At 53.2% G+C, this 21,084-nt stretch overlaps 1 protein-coding gene across 1 annotated transcript; it reads right to left on the reverse strand.

The window, feature by feature from the left end:
• Window positions 1-831: 831 nt before the first annotated feature.
• PSMD11 (proteasome 26S subunit, non-ATPase 11) lies at window positions 832-20,204 on the reverse strand. The gene is made up of 14 exons (XM_068996405.1): window positions 20,063-20,204; window positions 18,110-18,211; window positions 12,934-13,058; window positions 10,698-10,769; window positions 10,345-10,402; window positions 8,335-8,529; window positions 7,688-7,832; window positions 7,395-7,455; window positions 5,806-5,868; window positions 5,088-5,213; window positions 4,512-4,547; window positions 3,199-3,250; window positions 2,208-2,350; window positions 832-2,084 (listed from the first exon to the last, which is right to left on the reverse strand). The coding sequence occupies exons 1-13, from the start codon at window positions 20,151-20,153 to the stop codon at window positions 2,208-2,210; spliced, it is 1,269 nt and encodes a 422-aa protein (XP_068852506.1). The 5' UTR covers window positions 20,154-20,204; the 3' UTR covers window positions 832-2,084.
• Window positions 20,205-21,084: the final 880 nt, after the last annotated feature.

The following is a 21,084-nucleotide window of genomic DNA, read 5'->3' on the forward strand; positions in this document are numbered from 1 at the left end:
CTTGGAGTGCCTCAGAAAACCCCGTTGTTCCAAAGGCAATTCCAAGGACTGATGTGTCACTAACCCTTCCTGATCCCACCAAGGCACCCGAGCTGGCGTCACCACAGCCCTGCTGCACCATCCCTGCTCCTGCTCAGGTCCCCTCATCCTCACACACAGGGACCTGTCAGCCTCCCCATTGGCACCTGTGGGGTCAGGACCAGTTCTGTCCCCACTGGGGGATGACAGCTGGAGCTGGACACGATCCCCAGCAAGGACACAAAGGACAGAAACTGAAGGGGGGAAGGACAGGACGGGATATTGGAAAGGAATTGTTCCCTGGGAGGGTGGGCAGGCCCTGGCACAGGGCGTCCAGAGCAGCTGGGGCTGCCCCTGGATCCCTGGCAGTGTCCCAGGCCAGGCTGGACATTGGGGCTGGGAGCAGCCTGGGAGTTTCAGACAGGAAAATTCAAGATATTGTATCAATGACACCCTAAACCTCCTCCCCAGCCTATCGAGTGTCACACTCCAACCCAGCATAAGGGCATTTTCAGGAAAGGCTGGAGGGGTGAGAGGCCACATTTAATCAATTTTTCACCATAATAATAGTGCTAATAATAAAAATTATTATTATTATTATGATACATTCAGTAGCACTAGAACTTGTGCCAGGAACACATCACAACCCATAAATCTTTCGTGATGCTGCCTCAAACATTCACATTTGGTGTCCCCAAAATATCGTCCCCAATGATGCTTTGGTGAGGGGATGCTCCCACCCTTCCTTAAGCAAAGGGAGAAGCTGCACCCAGCCCAGGATCCGCCCTGGAGGCTGAAGACGGGAGACAGAGGTTTTTGAAAAAAAAATTCTTTATTGGAACTCATCTGAACATCAGATATACCTGGTGTTGGTTAGCAAGAACCGTTTGTACATTTGATATTGATGGTGCCAAAAACCCAAACAGCGACTGACTGGAGGAGATGGAAATTAAGAATAATAAAATAAAATAAAATAAAATATAGGGTCGGAGAGGTCAAAATGTGAACAGAAAGGGGAAAAATCAGCCAGTCTAAGAGTCAGCGTGAAGGCAAAATATTTCCTGATAAAACAGAATCCTTTTACAAAATATAAATTTTGTAAGGAAAACGTGGAGAGGGAAATAGAGACAGAGGGGAAAGGAAAAAAAAAGATGAGCAGGACAGAGATGCAGAAGCTTACACTGCCCAAATGGCGTTAAAACTTACTGGAAACCTCACCAGAAAATGGAACATGCTGGAATACACCGTGCTCCGTCCCCCAGGACTTCGGGACCGAGGAGGAAGCTCCCACTGGGCTGTTCCAGAGGGCCAGGCTGTCCCACCTCGCGTGGGGAGCCAGAGCTCAGCGCTGCTGCAGCAGAGGCACAGCTGGAGTCGGCTCCGCCGGGCACCTGCTCCTCCTACCAGCGCAGGCGGGGAGGGAGGAAACATTTAAAATCTAAGTCTATCTGCAAACAAGAGCATGCAAGTCAGGCTCCAGGGAAACCTGCGCCGTCCCCTTCGCCGAGAGCGGCCGGCCAGGGCTGCGCCGACAGCTCCGGCCCGCAGGAAAATCATCGCGGAGCTGCTTCCGAGGGGATCGGAGGCCTTGAGGATGGAAAATAAACCAGCAGTCTGTACATTTTGGGCTTGTTTGGTTCAGTACAAATGGAATCGAGTTGGCTGCTCGGACACCGCCAGCACGTCTCCGATTTCAGGGCGGAGGAGATGAAACAAACTGGTTTTGGGCACCTACTGGTAACAAAACGCTGTCCCTGCTGAACTCTGCCGTCCCTCAGGAAGTGGAAAGCACATGTTTAGGTAGTGTAAGCCTTTTTCCTTTTATTTAGAATACCCTCTTTGTTTAAACAATATTCCCCCCCCAGATACAAAGTTCGGCCAGTAAAGATTACATGGAAACTGGAACACGCATCGTCTGGAATACAAGATGCACCGGATGAGGAAGTTTAAAAACTTTCCGAGCGAAAAGTAGAACAAAGAAGAAAAAAAAAGTCTCCTAACATTTTCCCAAAGGTTTCACTCTCCTGTCACACACACTCTCCAAATGACAGCTAGCAAATTCAACTCTGCAAAGAGAAAACAGAGCCATGTCACTCAACAGGAGAGGGAACAAGGCTCAGGGACACGGAGCACGGCGGGGCCTGGCAGCGACTCCGGAGCTCTGCGGCCCCCGGGGAGGCCCCACTCACCTATGTCAACTTCTTGGCTTTGTTGTAGAGCGAATCCACTACTTTGCTCATGTTCTGAATCGTCTCGAGGGCAGCCTCGTAAGTTTTGTCTACGGGGGGTTCGTCAAAGATGATCAGGACACCCTCGCCCTGGTCAAGGATTCCTGTGGGCACAAGCTGCTGTTAGCACTGGGATGCCCGATGGATCACGGCTTCCAGACAGTAGGAGTTCAGGGATCTACCCCAGAAACACCCAACCAGCTGTGCACGGTTTGGGAAGGGCGCACATGTTGGGCTGGACTGGCTGATTTTGGTCAGGACTGCTTCAGCATTCCCAGAAAAAAATACATCCCAGAGAACAGCCTGAGAAGCCATCCAGGAGATGAGTATTCCTGCTCATTCCCTGCCCACTCCAGATGAGTATTCCTGCTCACTCCCTACCATCTCCTGGCCTGCTCAGTGCCCAGCTGGTTTATTGCAGCTGTGCCCAGATGCCAGCTGGGCTCTGTCCTCCCAGAGCGCTCCGTGCCCAGGGTGCAGCTTCCAGGCATTCCCCTCACTCAGCCACATCCAAGGACAACAGAACCAAGAGCACAGCTGGTTCCTTGAGAGATTACTGGGGCTGCAGCCTGCTGTGGGCCCAGCCAAGCCACAGCACCCCAGTGTGCCATGGGCTGCCCCCACGGAATGCTCCCAACACAAACAGCTGGGAAAGGTGACCACATCCCTGGTCAGCTCCAAGGGGGACAGCCCAGCCTGGCCAGACAGCCCAGCTGGGGGTCCCACACTGTCCCTGTCACAGCAAAGAGGGACCCAAAAGCATTTCTGAAATTAACCCTCAGGATTAAGGAAGGTGGATGGAGCAACAGGAAGAGCCTTCCTGACTGTCACTCCTGACTGCCACTTCCACATCTGCTGCCTGAGCAGGACCCCCAGGTTCAGAGGAGGAAGGGGAGCCCAGCCACAGCTCATGCAAACACAGAGCACTCAGAGCTGAGGGATGCAGACTCACCATGAAACTTCTTGTCCAAGATCATCTGTGACAGTTTCCTTTCTACCTCAGCCTGAAATTGAAGCAGAGAAATGAAAAGTCTCCCAGAACTACATAAAAACACGTGAATTTTACTGCTGCACACCCAATAGCCCTGGTGGGACTGAGCACTGCTCAACAGCAGCTCCTTCCTCCCTGAACAGGGCTTGGACACCACCCACTGCTTGAGATGCCTCAGGAAATGACAGAGCAGCTGTTAATGAGGGAGCACCAGGATGTCCCCTGTTCCACAGGTGACACTGGATCTGTCACTTCACACAGGCTTTACTCGTGGGGGGTCTGGAACTTTCGGTTCAGCAAGGATTTAGACAAGAGTTGGTCAAGTTTTATTTAATCCATGCAGGACCTAGCTGAGCTCCTGCCCAGCACCAGGCAGGCCCACAGGAGGCAGATCCTCTCTGGGCAGAGGGGGCACAGAGCAGCTTTTACTCTGAATATTAGGGACGTGTTGAACACCACGGGCCAGTCTGGGAACAGACTGTGTGCCAGGGGAGGTTTAGGTTGGATATTAGGGAAAATTTCTTCATGGAAAGGGTTGTCCAGCCCAGGGCAGAGGCAGAATCACCACTCCTGGAGAGATTTCACAGATGTGTGGATGTGGCACTTGGGGACATGGGTGGCCTTGGCAGTGCTGGGGGAACATCTGGACTCGATGATCTCAGAGGCCTTTTCCAACCTGAATGATTCAGTGATTCCATGACCACAAAGGCTGAGCTCAGCTCACTTCCCAACCTCTGGCCTTAATGCCAGTACAAGACAACAGCACTCTGGGGTGCAACTGGCTGGGATTACCGTGGATTTCCCCAAAACTTTATCTGTCTGGGATTATCTGTAAAGCAGTTACTGCATAGTCAGTGTGACAGATGCATCCCTAATGGCACTGCAGGGTGATTAGCTGGATCCTGGATCTTAAAGGTCTAAGTAAGGTTCCCCTGGGAACACTCAGAGGATTAAGCTCAGGGCATGGGGGAAGACTGAGCTGGTCACGACAGAGCAGAGCAAAATCTGCCTCAAATAAAAAGCAGGAGCCAAGACAGGGAGCAAAACCCACAGGAGGGAAGGGGACAGCACAGCAAAGCCTGGAGCACAGGAAGCCTCAATGCCTCCCAGGAGCTGCCTGTGTCAGAGTTCAATTCCCAAGGGTGAGATTTGCCTGGCAATGCTATGGAGCTCATCTGTCACCCTTCATGTTCAGTTCCCAGTGGCAAATGCCATTTAACCCCAACTCCTCTGCCCTCTGAACACAAGGCACCAATTTCTGGGGAGGTTCTTACCTTTGAGAGCTTGATGAGGCTGGATATGTGTTCAATCTATAAGAGAGACCAACATTTAGGTAAATCTTTAGCTGCCCTTTGGACACACAACACAGAGGTTTGGGGTTCTCCCATGGAACAGCTCAAAGGCCTGGAAATGCTTTGGCCTAAAAATCTCCAGTGGCTTTCTCCACTCTGCAGCTTCAGGCCCCTCAGGTTTCACATCTGATTTTAACTAAGATGGACTGGACCCCTAAAGCCACTTCCCTCTGAAAGGTGAAATATTTCTTCTCCAAGACTATGGCACAGCCTCACCCTGCCAGAGGCCTTCGAAGCCAAATGCTGTCACCTTCAGGGTTAAAAGCCAGTCACCTTTCAGGGAGCATGAGAGAAACAGGTGGAAAGGGCAATGACCCCGGAGTGTGGTTTTCCAAAGGTTCCCTCAGCCTTCTCCTTTTAATTTTAACATGATGAACCCTGAGCTCTGGAAGTGCTGAGCAGCTCAGAGTAAGAAGTGTTCCACATGGGAACAATCCCCTCACCCTCAGCAGCAGGGACAGAGGGGCCAGCCCATCCAGGTGCTCTGGAGACATTTACCTGTACTCTGGAGAAGGGTTCGATGACTCTGATCAGGTTCTGTTCCAATAAATTATCATAGAGCTTGGCCAGGTGAGTGTTTATGATGGGGTCGTCCCTGAGCTCCACCTTGTAGTCTGTCAGAGCCTGTGGGGACACGGTGGCAGGAAATAATTCTGGCAGCAACAGCTCCTCAAGGTCTTCGGAGGATGAAATCCCCTCCCTGCCCAGCCACGTCCCATGGCTAATCCAATCCCTAACTTGGCTAAAAGCCAGAGGATCACAACAGCCCAGCAGCCTTTCCAACATCTTTTATCTGCACCCTGCTGGAGGCTCAGCAAGCCCCAGGCTCTGTTCACAGGGAGCAGAGCACGACAGGTTTGGATCCTGACACAAGAATCCTCTCCCCGAGCTCTGCAGCATTCCTGCCGAAACCAGGAAAAATTTTAGCAAGATGCACATCCCAGTGAACAGCACCTAAAGGAAAACTGCTTCTGAGTTGGCTCTCCAAAAAAATAAATAAATAAAAAGAAAACTGGGTTCAAGCAAGTTTATCCCCCACGCACTGAAAACCCAACCGGTTGATTGTTGGGGGGTATTTCTTGGTGCACTGTTGCTTTCTATCAATGTTTCCATGGTTTCCTGCTGTGGGATGTAACAGCTCCTACAACTTTCCAAACCTGGCATTTCTGACGGGTTTTTGCCCAGCCAGGCCCCGTTTTCTGTGTCCCTGACTCACCTTTTCAAAATCTGCCAGCGACCGGTTCTTGCTGGCCTGTGCCACGCATTTTAGCGCTTCTGTCTGCGGGGAAAGAGAACCAAAGGAGGTTATTTTCTTCTGGATTCTCCTCAGGGTGAATATGCCAACTGTGCAGTATCCTGGGAACGTGCTTAAGCAGCAAACCAGGAATGTTCCTTGTCACTGCCACAGGCAGAGGGAGAGCAGCTGCTGAGGGGAGAACAAGCCCGGCAGCTGCAGGACATGAGCTGAGACAACTCCAGAGGGACAAAGCACCCAGCTCTGAGAGCCCCAGCTGCAGGTTGGGAGTGAGCTTGACACTGTTTTTAAGGGAAGTGCACATTTTGGCACTGGCTTAATGAACGTGGCCATTTTGGGCCCTCAAGCTGAGCTTCTCCCCTTCGGCACGGCCACTTCTCTGCCAAATGACAGGGGCAGGGCAGCAGCTCCCATGGACACCCCACCATGGACAGCACCAGGGATGGATCTTGTCTACCCCAGAACTGCTGAAATGAAGCAAAATCCTCATCCCCAAAGAACCCCATTTACACCCAACAGTGGGAATCCCAGCAGGGAACAGCAGCCCAAGTGGGGGGGACGGGACGAGGACAGCCCAGTGCCTCTGGTGCACAAGGCCCAGGCTTCTGCTGCCCTCTCTTTTTAGGATTGTCCCATGCAGAGACAGGAGCTGAACTAGATCCTTGTGGTCCTTTCCAGTTTGGGATGTTCCCGGATCCCCATTGAGCTGCCCCCAGGGCTGCTCTCTCCCTGCTCCCCAGCTGCTGCAGGAATTGCTGCTCAGGGCTGGCTCAGGAGCAGTGTGGGAACAGCCAGCAGCTCCTGCTCTGGAGAGGAGCCTCCAGCTGCCACTCAGGGCAAAGGGATGAGGCAGGATTGGAGCTGCCCTTCCTGATCCAGGAGGGATATCCCCATGTCAGACCTTTTCATGCACTGAGCTCTGCTAATTCCTAATCCCCCGTGGGCAGCTCGTGCATCAAAGCAAAGCCCAGGCTGAGCACATCCCCTGAGGGCACTCCTGGCATGCTGGAGCGTGGCCCTGCACCTTCTCCAAGCACCCTTGATTTAATTTGGGGGTGGCATTCCCAGCCTGCCACGTTCACGTGTCAGAATGAGCAGTGGGTTTAACACTTCCTGCCTGCCTGGCTCCCACCTCACAGCCATCCAGGTCTCCTCTGTTCAGCTACACTGCCAGGGATGGAGTCTCAGGACTGGCTACAACGAAGTAAAAACAGTAACTTGGATTTAAACCCTGCAGCAGCTGCTGAGAGCAGGGACACAAGGAGCTGGTGGCATCAGGCAGTCTGCAGCTGATGAAGAAAAGCAGGGAGGAGAAAAACAGGGAAAATGAAGCCAGCAGCCCAAATTCTGTGGTTGTGAAAATTGCTGTAAACCCCTTTGAAGGCAACTGACTTCTGGTAATGACTCATGGTAATTTAATCAGTTCTGGACCCAGTTCAGGACACGCAGGAGTGATGGGTGTTTGGTGTGAAAAGAGCAAAGTGCTCGACAAAACAAATAAGTCACTATTGAGAGAGGTAAGAGAGACAGAAAGGATCAAGTTTCTATACCTGTCTTCCTGCATACCGCAGAGCAAGCTTCCCACTCACTAATGCTTGCACATCTTCTGGGCTGCAGACAGAGGGAACAGAGCATTTACAGAGGGACATGGCCAGCTTAAACCCCAGAGTGCCTCAGAAATCCCCAACTGACAGCAAAGTGCTCAACTCAAATACCCCCACATCAGGAGCACTCATCAGGTGATAAAGACACTGCTTGAGCCCATTAGTTCCGAGTCCCATAAACAAATGCATTTCCCCTGGAAATGCAGGAAGTGTTCTTCCCAGAGCCATCTGCCACCTACCTGTTGAGCATGATTTTGCACAGCAACATGTATTTCAGAGCAGTGATGGCTTTGGGGTTGTCAATTGAATCATTGCCCTCAAACGCCTCATAAAAATATGAATATGCTGTTTTCCAGTCCTTCTCTTCTGCTGCGTGGATAATACCTGGGAGAGGCACAAATGGGTTAATTCTGAGCATGACTGGGAGAGGATGGAACAATTTGGTTGTTCAGTGCTTTATCTGTGACTTCAGTGAAGGGAATCCTTTCCTCCTGTGCCCCCCCCTTGCCTCATCTCTATCAGAAGAAAATCCACACCCTCTCTTACGAGGACATTTTTGGACAGACAAGTTTGGGGCACTTCGGGTAAGTGCCTTCAAAGTGGGTCAGGAACAACATGAAATGGGTCAGGAACACAGTGAGAGGCTGGAACGGCAGTGCCTGGGGAGGTCATGGACCCTCCACCACAGGAAGCTTTCAAAAATGGGCTGAAAACATCAGTGTCAGGAACAAGGTCACTGCAGCTGATGCTACCTGAGGCAGAACTGGTGATATCTTGAGGCCCCACCAAGCACCACTTTCCATGATTCCCTCAGGAAAGAAGGAATACCAGACAAGTGCAGTGTCAGGACAAGTCCTGGGCGTTGTCCTTGTCCTGCAGGCCTCACCTGACTGCATGTCCAGCGCTGCCTGCAGCTTGGGGGGACAGTAGATGGCGTTGGCCGTAGTCCGTGCTGAGGTTAAGGCTGCTCTTGCTTTTGGCAGATTGCTCAGGGCATGGTAAGTCTTGCTCTCTAAGAGCTGCACTTCCACCAGCAGTGCCTTGTCATCCATCTTTTTCAATTCCCGAAGCAGTTGGGAGCCTGGCAGAGGGGAAGGACAAAGCTCTGTGAGCTGCTCTGCATCAGCATCCACACAAACCCAGCCTCTCCAGGGGACACCATCCTCCCCCAGCAGTCAGGGCTTTGAGGGAGGGAGGTGAGGCTTACACAAGCTCTTCTTCCAAGGAAAAGCAAGGGAGAGGGAATAACGGTGGGACAGTGCCAGTCCACAGCTGGAGGATGAAGCAGTTTTGTGTCAGAGGTGGGGTGTGGGCAGCAGAGTGTCCTGGAGGGGTTGGGCAGCTGGGATGGTCACTCTGGCACCCATTCCCAGGTGATTTCCCTCTCCCACAGGGAGCTCCTGCAGAACTGCCCTCTCTGCACCATGAAGCATTCTCAGGAAACTCCTGAGAACACGGGATGAGGGAATGTTTTTAACACGAGACATCTACAGGTCAGATTTAGGAGGCAGGAAGGGACAGCCTAAGAAATGCCAAGACAAGCTTTCACACCAAAGCCTTGTGAGGACAGAACGAGCCAGGCCTAGAGGAAACTTCTCCCCTTCTTCCCCCCACTGAAGCGGTAACTTAGGGTGAGCAGAGCTAAAAACCTCCTCCTCCCTTGCTGTGCTCAGGAGCTGATAACCAGAGGTGAAACAAGAGAACTGGGCAGAAACAAATGGATTCTCCCTGGAGACATCCCTGACTCTGCTTGCACTTGCTCCCCACAGCCTGGTCAGCCACAGCACAGCACTGACATCCTGACAGAGCATCAGAGGCTGTCCCAGAGTACAGACCTCCCCAACTCCCCAGGCTGTCCCACCAGCAGCCAAGGGATTCAATTAATTAAGGACAGCTTTGAAATGTGGCCTCCTATCAGTTTAAACCTGAGTTCATTACATATGCCTATGCAAACTAGTTCTAATTCCGTGCTGAATTCCATGAGCCAGAGCACTCAACATTCTGATGAGATAAATGTCACCCAGGTGACTCTGGACATGACACAGGCTCGTGCCACCACACAGGTTAAGAAGTTCTGGGTCCCAGGTGAGCAGTTCAGGCAGTGTCCCTGCAGCTGTCCCTCAGCCCCGGTGGAGCAGGCTGTGCTAACACTCCTCAGACAGCTTAAACCTCACAGCTTAAACCTCACTGACAGCTTAAACCCCGCTTACAGCACTGCAGTCATTTGCAAAATGAGTATTTAAAAAGCACCAGGGGAGCTTAAGAGGTCCTGCTTTACTCTGCTTTGGGGCAGAACAGGAGTTCACTGGTTCATTAGCATCCCTCAGGTGGTGCAGGAGCAAATTCTTAAAGCCTCTGTGAGACCTTGGCTAATGACACCCACAGAGGTTTTGCCATTTCCTGGTTTTATTGGGCTGTGTTTGACCAAACTGGAGAAAAGCTTCTTTCTCCCTTCAGCCTCTGTGGCCACAGCTGTGTATTCCAGCATGTTCCAGCAGGAGCCAAACCTGTGGCCTTCAGCTGGATACAGCTCCCAAAATTACCCAAAATGAACAAATCGCAGAATCCCAGAATGGTTTGGGTTGGAAGAGGCCTTAAAGCTCATCTCATTCCACTCTCAAATGGGCAGGGACACCTCCCAGGCTGCTCCAAGCCACATCCAAAACAGCCTTAGGACCAGGTGAGATGGGTGAGGATGGTGAAACAGCGAGAACAAAGACATCTCTACGAGCTGTTATCACCCAGTTACAGCAAAAGGTGGCAGAACTGGACCAGCCCTGAGAAATTAAGACCCAAATCGTGCAAAACTTCTCAAGGAACATGACACAGTCGATGGCTTTCCTTGTCAAGAGCAAATTAAAAGCAAAGATTTACCACCACCTAGTGGGAACCTCACCTAGCTGCAGAGCTTCTTGGTACCTCTTGGTGTCGAAGTACAGAGAGACCAGCCTTGCCTGGAGAACAGAAAAGGAACTGCTGTGAGGAAAGCCAGAACAGATTAGTTTTGTAAAATGAAGCTTTGTATTCTTCTCTGCACAGACTTCACTACATTAATCTGTATTTGTCACATGAAGTGGTCCAGTTGTGCAAGGAGTAAAATCCTGCCTTTTTAAGGAGAATTTCAGGGTAATTAATGCCCTCCCCTGACACCCAGGAAGATCTGAAGGGCACACAAGTGCTCTACTTTTACTGCTATTAAATGTGACAAGGGGATGATGCTGCTCCATATGTTTGGCATCTGGGACCTACCTCCAGAGCCTGGCGTAGGAAAGTCCTCTTCTCTGATTTGGCCCACTCAATACACTCTAAACACAGGTCAACCTTAAAGGGAACAGAAAGAAATCAGTCAATTCTAGAAGTTTTCTTCGTTAGTGCCCACCCCAAATGCCTCCAAACGACACCAGAGGTGTCGTTTGGAGGCATTTGGGGTGGGCACTAACACTTTCCCAGAGTTGAAACTCACAGCCAGGCTGTATTTTCAATAAAGAAAAATAAATTTCATGTGCTTTAGGGCTTAAATACATCAGATCAGGTGATCTGGATAAAGCAGCAGAGGTGCTGGGCTCTGCTCTGGGGGCCTCACCCATCACCTCAAAGCACAACAAAGAAACCCAGAATTTCCCCATATTTTTCAGGCTGAGATTCCCATGATGGATAAAGCAGAACTGCTCCACCTCAATTAGATATGATTATATCTTATCTTCTCTAGTAACATACAGTAAGTGATCCCGTGGTGCCAGGCTCAGGAATGCCTCTTCCCAAAACCTCTGGATTGCAGCTCAACACTGCAGGCCTCATCAGCTCCTTCTCACTGCTCATTAAACGTGAACATTTGATGAGAAGCCATTATGAAGTTTCAATTTATTACAGGGTGATAGCTGGAGCATTAGGAGCTGGAGAAATCTCCAATTTCACTGCTTTACTGGGCTCCTGGGAGCCTGCTGGATGTGAGTTACACTGAGGAAGGAAACGCTCCTCGGAACATTTCTGAATGGATTTGAGATTGCTGCATCAAGGACCTCACAGGCTGATGTCATCCTTCCTTAAGGTTTTGGGTTTTCAGAACATGTTCCAAAGTGACTATTTTGACTGACTTTTTATTATTTCCATCACCATTACTCCAACCTGTTCCTCTTTTGCAACTGCATCCCAATATTGTCCTTTACACCACGTTACCTTGAGAAAGCCTGAAGCTGCTCATTTTCTCATTTTCACTTTTAGGAGTTCTCCCTTCTCATCCCACCTCATTTCCCCTGACCTCTTCTGTTAGAGAAAGAGGGGGAAAACATTCTGCCACCATTTATCACCCACAAGCCACAAGGACTGGACAGTAAACGAGGGACGTTGGCTGGGTTACCTGCACTAAGGGATGACAGTTCTAATTTGGCTAATTTTGTGCTAATTTGGCTAATGAGAGCATCACCTGCCCCTCAGCATGGCAGAACCTCTCTAGCCTGCAACCTGCCAGTCCCTGAGTGCAGGTTTCACGTGCATGTTGTCCCTAACCTGCTGCTCAGACCCTCCCTGTGCCAGCCTTGGTGTGCCAGCACAACCCTCTGCAGGGCAGCACTGCCTGGAATGGGCTCCTCAGCACTTCCAGGGTGCTCCTGTCCTTATCCCGCTCCCAAATAACCAACAACTGGGGAAAACAAAGAGAAACTAAGACAGCTGTACCCTGGGGAGCTGATGAGAATGGAGTGGATCCTAACTGTGCACTACCTTAGACTGCCTTGGGTTTTCTGGGGGGGAAGTTCATCCACTGGAGCAGTTTACACCTGGTAGCTGCAAAACCCTTTCCACTCCCACTTCAGGAGTGACTTTCGTGTCTCTGCACAGTCAAACACCCATCACAGGTGTGCCCACGTGCCATCCTGACCAGCTCCAGGAGAGCCCCTGAGCAGAGGCTCTTGCAGTTCTGTGCCATCCCACAGCACCCCCACCTTTCCTGCTCCAAGCTCCTTGGGAACACATTCTCGACACTGATCACACTACAAAATACTCCCAGTGCTGCACCTAAAATCAATGAGGTTGGAAAAAGACTCTCAGATCACTGAGTCCAACCATTCCCCCAGCACTGCCAAGGCCACCACTGCCCCATGTCCCCAAGTGCCACATCCACAGGGCTTTTAAATGCCTTCAGGAATGGGGACTCCAGCCCTGCCCTGGGCAGCTGTGCCAGGGCTGGACACTCCTTTCAGTGAAGGAATTTTCCCAATATCCAACCTAAACCTCCCCTGGCACAACTTGAGGAAGCAACACAAATCTAAGACCATGGTGGGAGTCACTCCTAACCTGCAGCAGGGAGAGGCTTGCAGAAAACATGGTTATGAATTCAATTATCTGATGTTTTATTTATAAAATACACCCAAATGCATTAAAAGTCTGCTTCCTGACATGAATAATTCTTCAGTGTGAAGCAAACTAGGTCAGATAATGGTGTTGCAGGCTTTTGAGGAACAGCCTGGTGCTGCAACTGCAGCCTCACCTCCTGTCCTGTTGCTGCCTCCATGTCCAGGAACAGGTCGAGCAGGGACCGGACCAGGCGGGCGGCCTTGGCTTTGCTGATGGAGTTCAAGAAGGGTCGGACGTACTTCAGGAGTCCTCCCAGCTCTGTAAAAAACCCCAAATCATGAAACACAACCCCCACAGCCAAGAGCTGCGCAGAGCTGGAGCAGCCCCACATCACCTGCACCAGCAGGATTTGTCACACCAAACGTTCCCCAGGTGGTTTCTCAGCATCATCCACAGAACAGAGCAACAAATGTCACCTGCAGGGCAGCCCTGCAGCAAACAGGGGCTGCAGAGGGCACTGGGGGCTCCAGCCTCACCACAGCCCTGCCTGTCACTGCAGCTCCTCACTCACCCCCAGCTGTAACTGCCTCAGGCATGTTTTAAAATGCAAGAATCTGCTAAGTGCTTTGAGATGTTTCTATAAAATAAGGGATGGAGTTTATAATTGAGGTGTGTTTTTTATTAACTCACAGTTTGATGCTTTAATCTGCCCCACCTAGCCTAGCCCAGGTGTCAGATACACCTTGTGCTCCACCACTGGAAAATCCTATTCCTTAGCACTCCAACTCCACCTTTACCTGATCACTTTGACCTCACTTAATTACATTTCTGCTTCTGCATCTCCTCATTAATTCACAGTTATAAACCAGTCTTTTTAAGAGGTGGAAAAAGGAAAAGTCTTTTTTTATGGAGAAACACTGAAGTGTCATTCCCAGGGAGCAGAGGAACGTGGCAGTCACGGCACAGCAGCTCCAGAGTCACTCAGGAATGTTGGACTGGTGGAATTGCAGAGCACAAGTGAAAAGTCTCCTACAACAAACACCACGTGGCCCTGGGGAGCGCCCAGCCAGAGCTGCTCCCAGTTTGGGAAGATGATCCTACAGAGGGGCAGGGTTCAGTGCTGACTCATCAGCACTGGGGCTGCATACTGAAATCACAGCTCTCTGCCCCAGATTTCTAAGTCTCACCCAAATACCAGGTAGATCTCACACTACTGTGTTTACAAGATTCCACAGCAAAAGGAAAATCAAAACAAAGCTGGTAATGACTAATTCAGAAACCTTCTACACCAACCTGGTATCAAATCAAAACTAAAATAAGAGATTAATCTAATGTTATTTCAATTAGTATATGGAGGAGTATCAGGAGAATTTCAGTTTGGAAGGATTCCAATAAAAACAAATGTAAACAAGGGTTCTTCTGTATTTTGTTTAGCAGTAATGCTAAAGAATGCTAATGCTAATTGCTATAAGAACATCTTATTAATATCTAAAAATGATTCTTCATATTTTTGACTTTTTTAACCTATTCACTTTAAGTTTAATCAAGCCTGATACACCTCATTTATCACACTCTTAAGAAGTGGAACTCACTTTTTTCCAATCACTCATGGTGATCATAGAATCCCAAGATGGTTTGGGTTGGGAGGAACCTCAGAGCCCATCCAGTGCCAGCCCTGCCATGGGCAGGGACACCCCCCACTGTCCTGGCTGCTCCAGGCCCCATCCAGCCTGGCCTTGGACACTGCCAGGGATCCAGGGGCAGCCACAGCTGCTCTGGGCACCCTGTGCCAGCCCCTCCCCACCCTCACAGGGAGGAATTCCTTCCCAACATCCCATCCATCCCTGCCCCCTGGCAGTGGGAAGCCATTGCCCCTTGTCCTGTCCCTCCAGGCCCTTGTCCAAGGCCCTCTCCAGCTCCTGGAGCCCCTTAAGGCACTGGAAGGTTTCCAAGCATCTCAAAGTGCAGATTTAGAACAAACAGAACTTCTCTTGAGTGTGACCCTCAGCTTTATTTCCCAAACTGCAGTGCAGGAGATCCTGACCCCAGCAAACCACAGAGCCTGACCCCAACAAACCACAAAGCCTGACCCCAGCAAACCACCTGGGCTCAGGACAGGAACACCACAGGATGCTCTGACTGCCACACTTGCTTCCATAAAAGTTTGATTTTCTCTCTGCCAGAGCATAAACAGGCAGCGTTTTGTACAACTAAGGTGCAGCTACTTTAACATCTCAGATTGCAGCCTGCAGGCTCCACAGGGAATCTGCTGCTCCATGACTTTTCCCACACCATCCTGTTCTGAGTCCATTTAATCTCCAGTGCTACTTCTGGATGCAAATCCCAATCATTTTAATCCAAGTCAAATGCTCTGGTCTTCTACACAGCAAACACCCGACCACAGACAGTCCAACACATCCTTCCAACACATCAGTTCTGCACAGAGCTCCTCTCCAGGATCTTGGTGGGAGCTGGGAAAGGTGGGCTCTGGATCTGTCTTACTGAGGCTTTCCAAGATCCATCAGCTCTCAGGCACTGGCAGGCACCAGGAACCCTCCTCCTGTGCATCCCTGTGCTCCACCAGCTCCTCAGGACCAACGCAATCAGTGCCCAACACACTCTTTCCCACAGGAACTTCAGAACAAAGCAGGAAAACTTCAGTGGAACACACTGCACTGTTAATCATCCCACTGATGTGCTCCAGAGCTGCCCCAGAACTCCCCAGAAAGCAGATCCCAAGCCAACAGCTGGAATCCAGCTGTGCATTCTGCAAACTCCACATTCAGCCATGCAGGCTTGAAGTTCCCACAGAAATTTCTCTCTCCTACCAATGTAACCATCAACTATTTTTAGGATTTTATTTTTCTAAAGTAAATGCAATGCCTGGTAAAGGGGTGTGATTGACAGCTCTGCAGGAGTGATGAGCAGCAGCCCTGGAAAATGAAGCCTGAAGCTCATGCTCAGGGAAGTGCTTCCACGAGCTGACACTCCACGTATCCAAATTCCTGCTCCAAGTTATTCCAACCCTCTAGTTCTGTGAAATGCTATAAAAATCTGGAACTGTCATGAAGAAAAGTAATTAACCTGTGAGTTTATCTGCTTGATAAAGATTAAGGATTGAAGAGAACAATTATATTATTGTTATTTTTGTAACAAAGGCTGCACTTCAGCAGAGTCATGGAATCATGGAATGGTTTGGATTGGGAAGGGACCTGAAAGCCCATCCAGTCCTACCCCTGCCATGGGCAGGGACACCTCCCACTGTCCCAGGCTGCTCCAAGCCCCAATGTCCAGCCTGGCCTTGGACACTTCCAGGGATCCAGGGGCAGCCACAGCTGCTCTGGGCACCCTGTGCCAGGGCCTGCCCACCCTCCCAGGGAAGAATTCCTTCCCAATATCCACTTCCAGGGACAGTGCAGCCACCACCTCTTTGGGCACTGCAACCCCTCAAACCTGTCCAAGAAGTCCCACTGGCTAAAACCAAACCCCCTGCAGTGAAAGCCACAGGATGAAACCCCAGTGTCTGCCCAGCACCGGGGTCTCAGAGCAGCTGTACCTGGTGCTGCCCCTGACTTGTCACTCCTACCTGGAAAGCTGCAGGAGGGGAAGGGACAGAGCCCTTCCCACAGCTCCAGCACCACCCTAAGCCAGGGCACCCTTTCCTTCATCCTCCACAACTCCAGAAAACACCTGCGGATCCTGCCGATCTCCCTCTGAGCTACACACACCCCCCTGGCTTCTGAATGGGGCCAAGTCCATTTTCTTCCCTCCAGAACACACTCACTCTGCAGTTTAGTGGTACCTTTAATACACCACAAATACATTTCACGTTTGTCCCCTCACAACCCTGGGTTTGATCAGTTAACAGTGTTATTTTCAATTCCTCAGCCTTCCCCTTGAAAGAAAATAAATCTATCAATTACCACCCTCTGGGAAAACCCTGGAGCTCTTTATCCTCATGCCAAACTCCAGCTTAAACTCAACACTGCTCCGAGCTCTGCAGAGGTGAGGAGGCCACAAGAACTCTGCCCTCAGTTCTGCTCACCATCAGCACATCCACACTGACCTGAAGAGACTCTGGAGATGATTTCCCCCTTTTTACCCCCCCCCCACCAACATCTCCCCTGCTGCAGAGCCCAGCCGTGTTTGGTGATCTCTGGTGAGCAAACACCAGGGTGCAAAGGGCACTGGCACAGCACAGACACCCACACTGAGCTCACTGACTTCAGCCAGGAAAGGGGCACTTGCACAGCAGCTTCCTCTGTCCTGCACGAGCAGCTGAATCCTGTGCTGGAAGGGTTTGTTTCCCTCACAGACCCTCAATGCAGCCCCCAGCAGCAATCAGAGGTGGACACCTGAGTGAGGTGACACGAGCAGCACCTTGGTATCCAGCACTCTCCCAGGGCCAGTCAGGCACTGTCCCCAGCCCTGTCCCACTGCAATCCTCAGTGGGATCAGGGTCTGGAATGCTCATCCGAGCACGTGTGACACGGGCAGAGCAGTGAAAGGGCCCGGCCAAACAGGAGTTTCCCAAGCCCAGTGGGACACCAAGGGACATTTCACAACAGATGTAAACTGTGGCCTGGATCTGTGGCTGAGCCCTCACAGAGCTTTCCACGAGCTACTCCAAAGTTAGGCCTGGTGTCCCAACACTTCCAGTGTGATTAAACCTTCTGCTGGGTGCTTCCCCCACCCAGGGCCACACTTGCAAGCAAACATTTTCCACTGCCCAGGGCTGCAGCCCAAGCACAGAACACTCTGGGTACGGACACAGCGTGTCCTGAAATGCTCCAGGGCAAAGGCACAGCACAGCTCCAAACTGCTGAGTGCAAAACAACCAACTGCTGCTTGAGCTCTCCAGGAAACAGGAGACAGGAACAGATTCAAAACCATCACTGAACAGAGAACTCGACTCTGTCCCTGTCCCCTCACACACTCACAATAGAGGGACTGTCCCATGCAGAGCTGGGTAGGGGCTGCTGATGTAATGGTCCAGCAGATAAATCAATTAATTGTGAGAGGAGCTGCTGGTGAGAAAGGACTTTATGGGACAAACTTTCCCATGTGAAACCAATCAGGAGACACCTCTCATCTCAAACATAACAAACTTAGCAAAACTTTAGTCACTCATACTGAAACAGCCCCATGTCAAAGGGCACAGACTGAACTGTGCATTGTTTGGAACACTGGGCAAAGCAACACCAGAGTAATATTTATGTTCTTTATTTGGTTTTTAGTTTCTGTCCTGTCTCTGAGAGAACATTTCCTGCCAAAAGCTGTTTTTCCAGCTATCCCACTAAGTAAGGAGACTAAATCCATTGGCTGCAAGATCTCCTGCCTGTTACCTCAGCTCCTGATTTCAGGCTCACCTTCTGCCTGCCCAGTCTTGGCCAGCAGCGACCCCAGCTCCAGGATGCTCTGCTCTTTGACTTGCACCGCTTCCTCATCGTTTTCCTGGACATCACGTTTCACTAGGAAGAAAAAGAGCAGGAAAGTTGCCTTTAGTGCTGTTTCAGGTCGAAGACCATCCCTGCTGGTCAGCTCCTGGAGAGGTGCCCAAAGCAGGACCTGCTCCAACAGGCACCATGGAGTTCAGCCTGGCCCAAGAGGTCTGAGAAGTTTAAATGCAGTGCAGGGAAGTTTGCAGTGCTTTGTCTGTGCTCCACAGGGGCTTTACCAGCCCACAGACCCCACTGCTCACTCCAGCTCCAGGTTTGAACAATCCCAGCTTGTCCAGCTGTGCAAGTGTCGCCTACAAACAGCACCACACACCAGACCCACAGAACCAAGTAAGAGACATTTAATGGCATTTCTGGGGTTGGACACTCCACTCTGGGATTGCTGATGTTGCTGTTTTGTGTATTAAGCTGAGATCCTGTGCACAAAATGCAGCACATCAGCAAAGTGAGGTGGGTACATCCCCCCCAACTCTGGTGTCACACCTGCTGCCCGTGCTGAGCCCTGGCAGTGCCATTACCCTCTGCTCCAGGGGGTGACTCTGCTCCGAGGCAGATAAAGGGACAAATGACACGCAGCAGCATAACCCGGGTGTGCACAGCATCAGTTCCATGGGAGTTATGCACCACACAGTGCCCTTCCTTCCCAGCCACCACCCCCAGCACAGAGAGCTCCTCCAACTTCCACATAAACAGAGCCAAAATCCCGGCTCTATGGAGCTGACACTGTGGCTCTCAGTCCCTGTCATTCCGTACTGAAAGCGAGGGAACTTTGCTCTCAAGGAAAAAAGCATCAGAGCAACATTGTCTGGGCCACTCCTGATCCTCCCAACCCACAACAGGGGCTGTGAGTCCTGACTGAGCCTGACCCGCACCTACTTCTGAATAACCAGCAAAACACCGAGGCACAAACAACTCTTAAAGCCCTGACAGCATCTCCAAGGTCTAACAGTGACACTACGGAAACTTTTCCCGACACACCAGCGTGGCAGCAGGGTGACAGCATCCCTGCAGAGGTCACCACACAGCACAACAAACAAGAATTACTGGTTTACGCACCAGTTTCAAGGCCCACACGCCCCAACCTCGACCCCCAGAGCAGGCGGGTGCCCACACCACCTCGGAACGCCTCCAGAGCACCGACACCTCCCTGGCACTACGGAATGGCCGGGACAGCCCAAAGGGGCCCGTGCTGAGACCAGCGCCCGGCTGGGACAAGGAGAAGCGGACACCGAGGGAACTTCTCCAGCGAGGAGCTGAGCTCGGCCGCGGCACCCGGGAAAGCTCCCCCGGCTCCGTGCGAGCAGCGCCGGGAGGGCGATTCAGCACGGGCGGAGTGTCAGCGCCGCGGGAGGAAACATCGCTGCCGGCGGAGCGCTGCCGGGGGGCCTTCGGCACGGCCGGACCGGGCAGCGACACCGCGCCCCGAGCACGCCGCGAACCGCCCCGACCCAAAGAGCCGCGACACCCCGCCGGTACCGGCCCCGCCGCGGCCCCGCACACGCCGATCGGGGATCCCGGGCTGGCAGGGTCGTTCCAGCCGGACGGGGAGGAGCGGCCGGCACGGCCCCGGGGCTGCTCTGAGCGGCTCCGCGGACACGCACCGGGGACCGGCCCCGCCGCCGCCGGGCTCCCGGAGCGCGGCCCCCCGCTCCGCCCCGCACCGACAGCTCCCGCCGCCCGTGGCCCCACGCGCGGGGGCCGCCGCCGGTGCCGTCCCGGCGCGGTGCAGCCCGGCGGGGCCGGGCCCAGGCCGCGCTCCCGCCCGGCGCGCACGGTGAGTCAGCAGCGGCGGCGGCGCGGGGCGCTGCGCGGCGCGGGCGGCGGCGGGGCGCGGGGCGGCGCGGGCGGCGGGCCGGCGCTCACCGATGGAGTGCAGGATGCCGATGGAGGCCTCGCGGTCGGTGGAGAGCAGGGACTGCGCGCGCTGCAGCTCCAGCACCGCCGCCGCCGCCATCTTGCCGCTCCTCCGCCTCGCCGCCAGCACGGAAGCGGCGCCGCGGCCACGCCCCTTCCGCGCGCGCGGCATGGCGGGAACTGCAGTCCCGGCGCGCGGGCGCCGGAAAGGGCGGGGCCTGAGGAGGGGCGGGGCCTGAGGGCGGGGTCTGCTGAACAGCGCCTGCGCGGGGCACCGGGGGCGTGGCCTGGGCAGAGGGCGGGGCGCGAGGGAGGGGCGTGGCCTGGGGAAAGCGGCTCTGGCGTTAAACGGGCGGGGGGGGCGTGGCCTAAAAGGGGCGGGGCAGGGCGAGAGCGGGAAGGGGCGGGGCCCTGTGGGGCGGGGCGGGGGCGGGGTCTGCGCAGTGCGCATGCCCAGCATTGGGGCGGGGTCTGCGGTGGGGGCGGGGCTTTGCCGAGGGGGCGTGGGCAGGCAAAGGGCGCGCGGGCTGAGGGGAGGGGGCGGGGCCCTGAGCTGGGCGGGAAAGGCGTCAGGACGTGGGCGTGGTCGGTGGGTGGGGTGTCGTCATTGGGGGCGTGGTCGGTGGGTGGGGTGTCGTCATTGGGGGCGTGGTCGGTGGGTGGGGTGTCGTCATTGGGGGCGTGGTCCATGGGGGCGGATCGCGGTCTCTCTCGTGGGGCCCGCGGGGGTCCCGTCCTCGGGAAAGAGGGGGGACAGCAGCTCGAGGGGCCCCGAGCGGGACCTGTGCGGGGTCCTGGGCCCCGGGAGAGCCGCTGTGGTTGCGGGGCCGTGGGTGCGGTCCCACCCGCGACATCCCCCAGCCGCGGGTCCAGTGCTGGAGGTGGCCGGAGCGGAGGGACCACCTCGCTGGCCACGTGCTGCTGGGGGGTCCCCTAGAGGATCCACATCCCCACGGCCCCCCCAGCGCCCCAGACAGCCTCGGGAAGGGAGGAGAGCCCAGCAGGGCCGTGGCACCAGTGACGGCAGGGTG

Source organism: Aphelocoma coerulescens, chromosome 27, assembly GCF_041296385.1.
Source record: "Aphelocoma coerulescens isolate FSJ_1873_10779 chromosome 27, UR_Acoe_1.0, whole genome shotgun sequence".
Classification (NCBI taxonomy): domain Eukaryota; kingdom Metazoa; phylum Chordata; class Aves; order Passeriformes; family Corvidae; genus Aphelocoma; species Aphelocoma coerulescens.

What these genes read in the sequence shown, in the direction of transcription:
- PSMD11 (XM_068996405.1), bottom strand. Translation starts at nt 20,153, where the DNA reads ATGGCGGCGGCGGCGGTGCTGGAGCTGCAGCGCGCGCAGTCCCTGCTC. An exon ending in TCCTACGCCAGGCTCTGGAG is followed by an intron (nt 10,403 to 10,697) that starts GTAGGTCCCAGA and finishes TCTGTTCTCCAG; the next exon opens with GCAAGGCTGGTCTCTCTGTA. An exon ending in TGCAAAATCATGCTCAACAG is followed by an intron (nt 7,456 to 7,687) that starts GTAGGTGGCAGA and finishes CTCTGTCTGCAG; the next exon opens with CCCAGAAGATGTGCAAGCAT.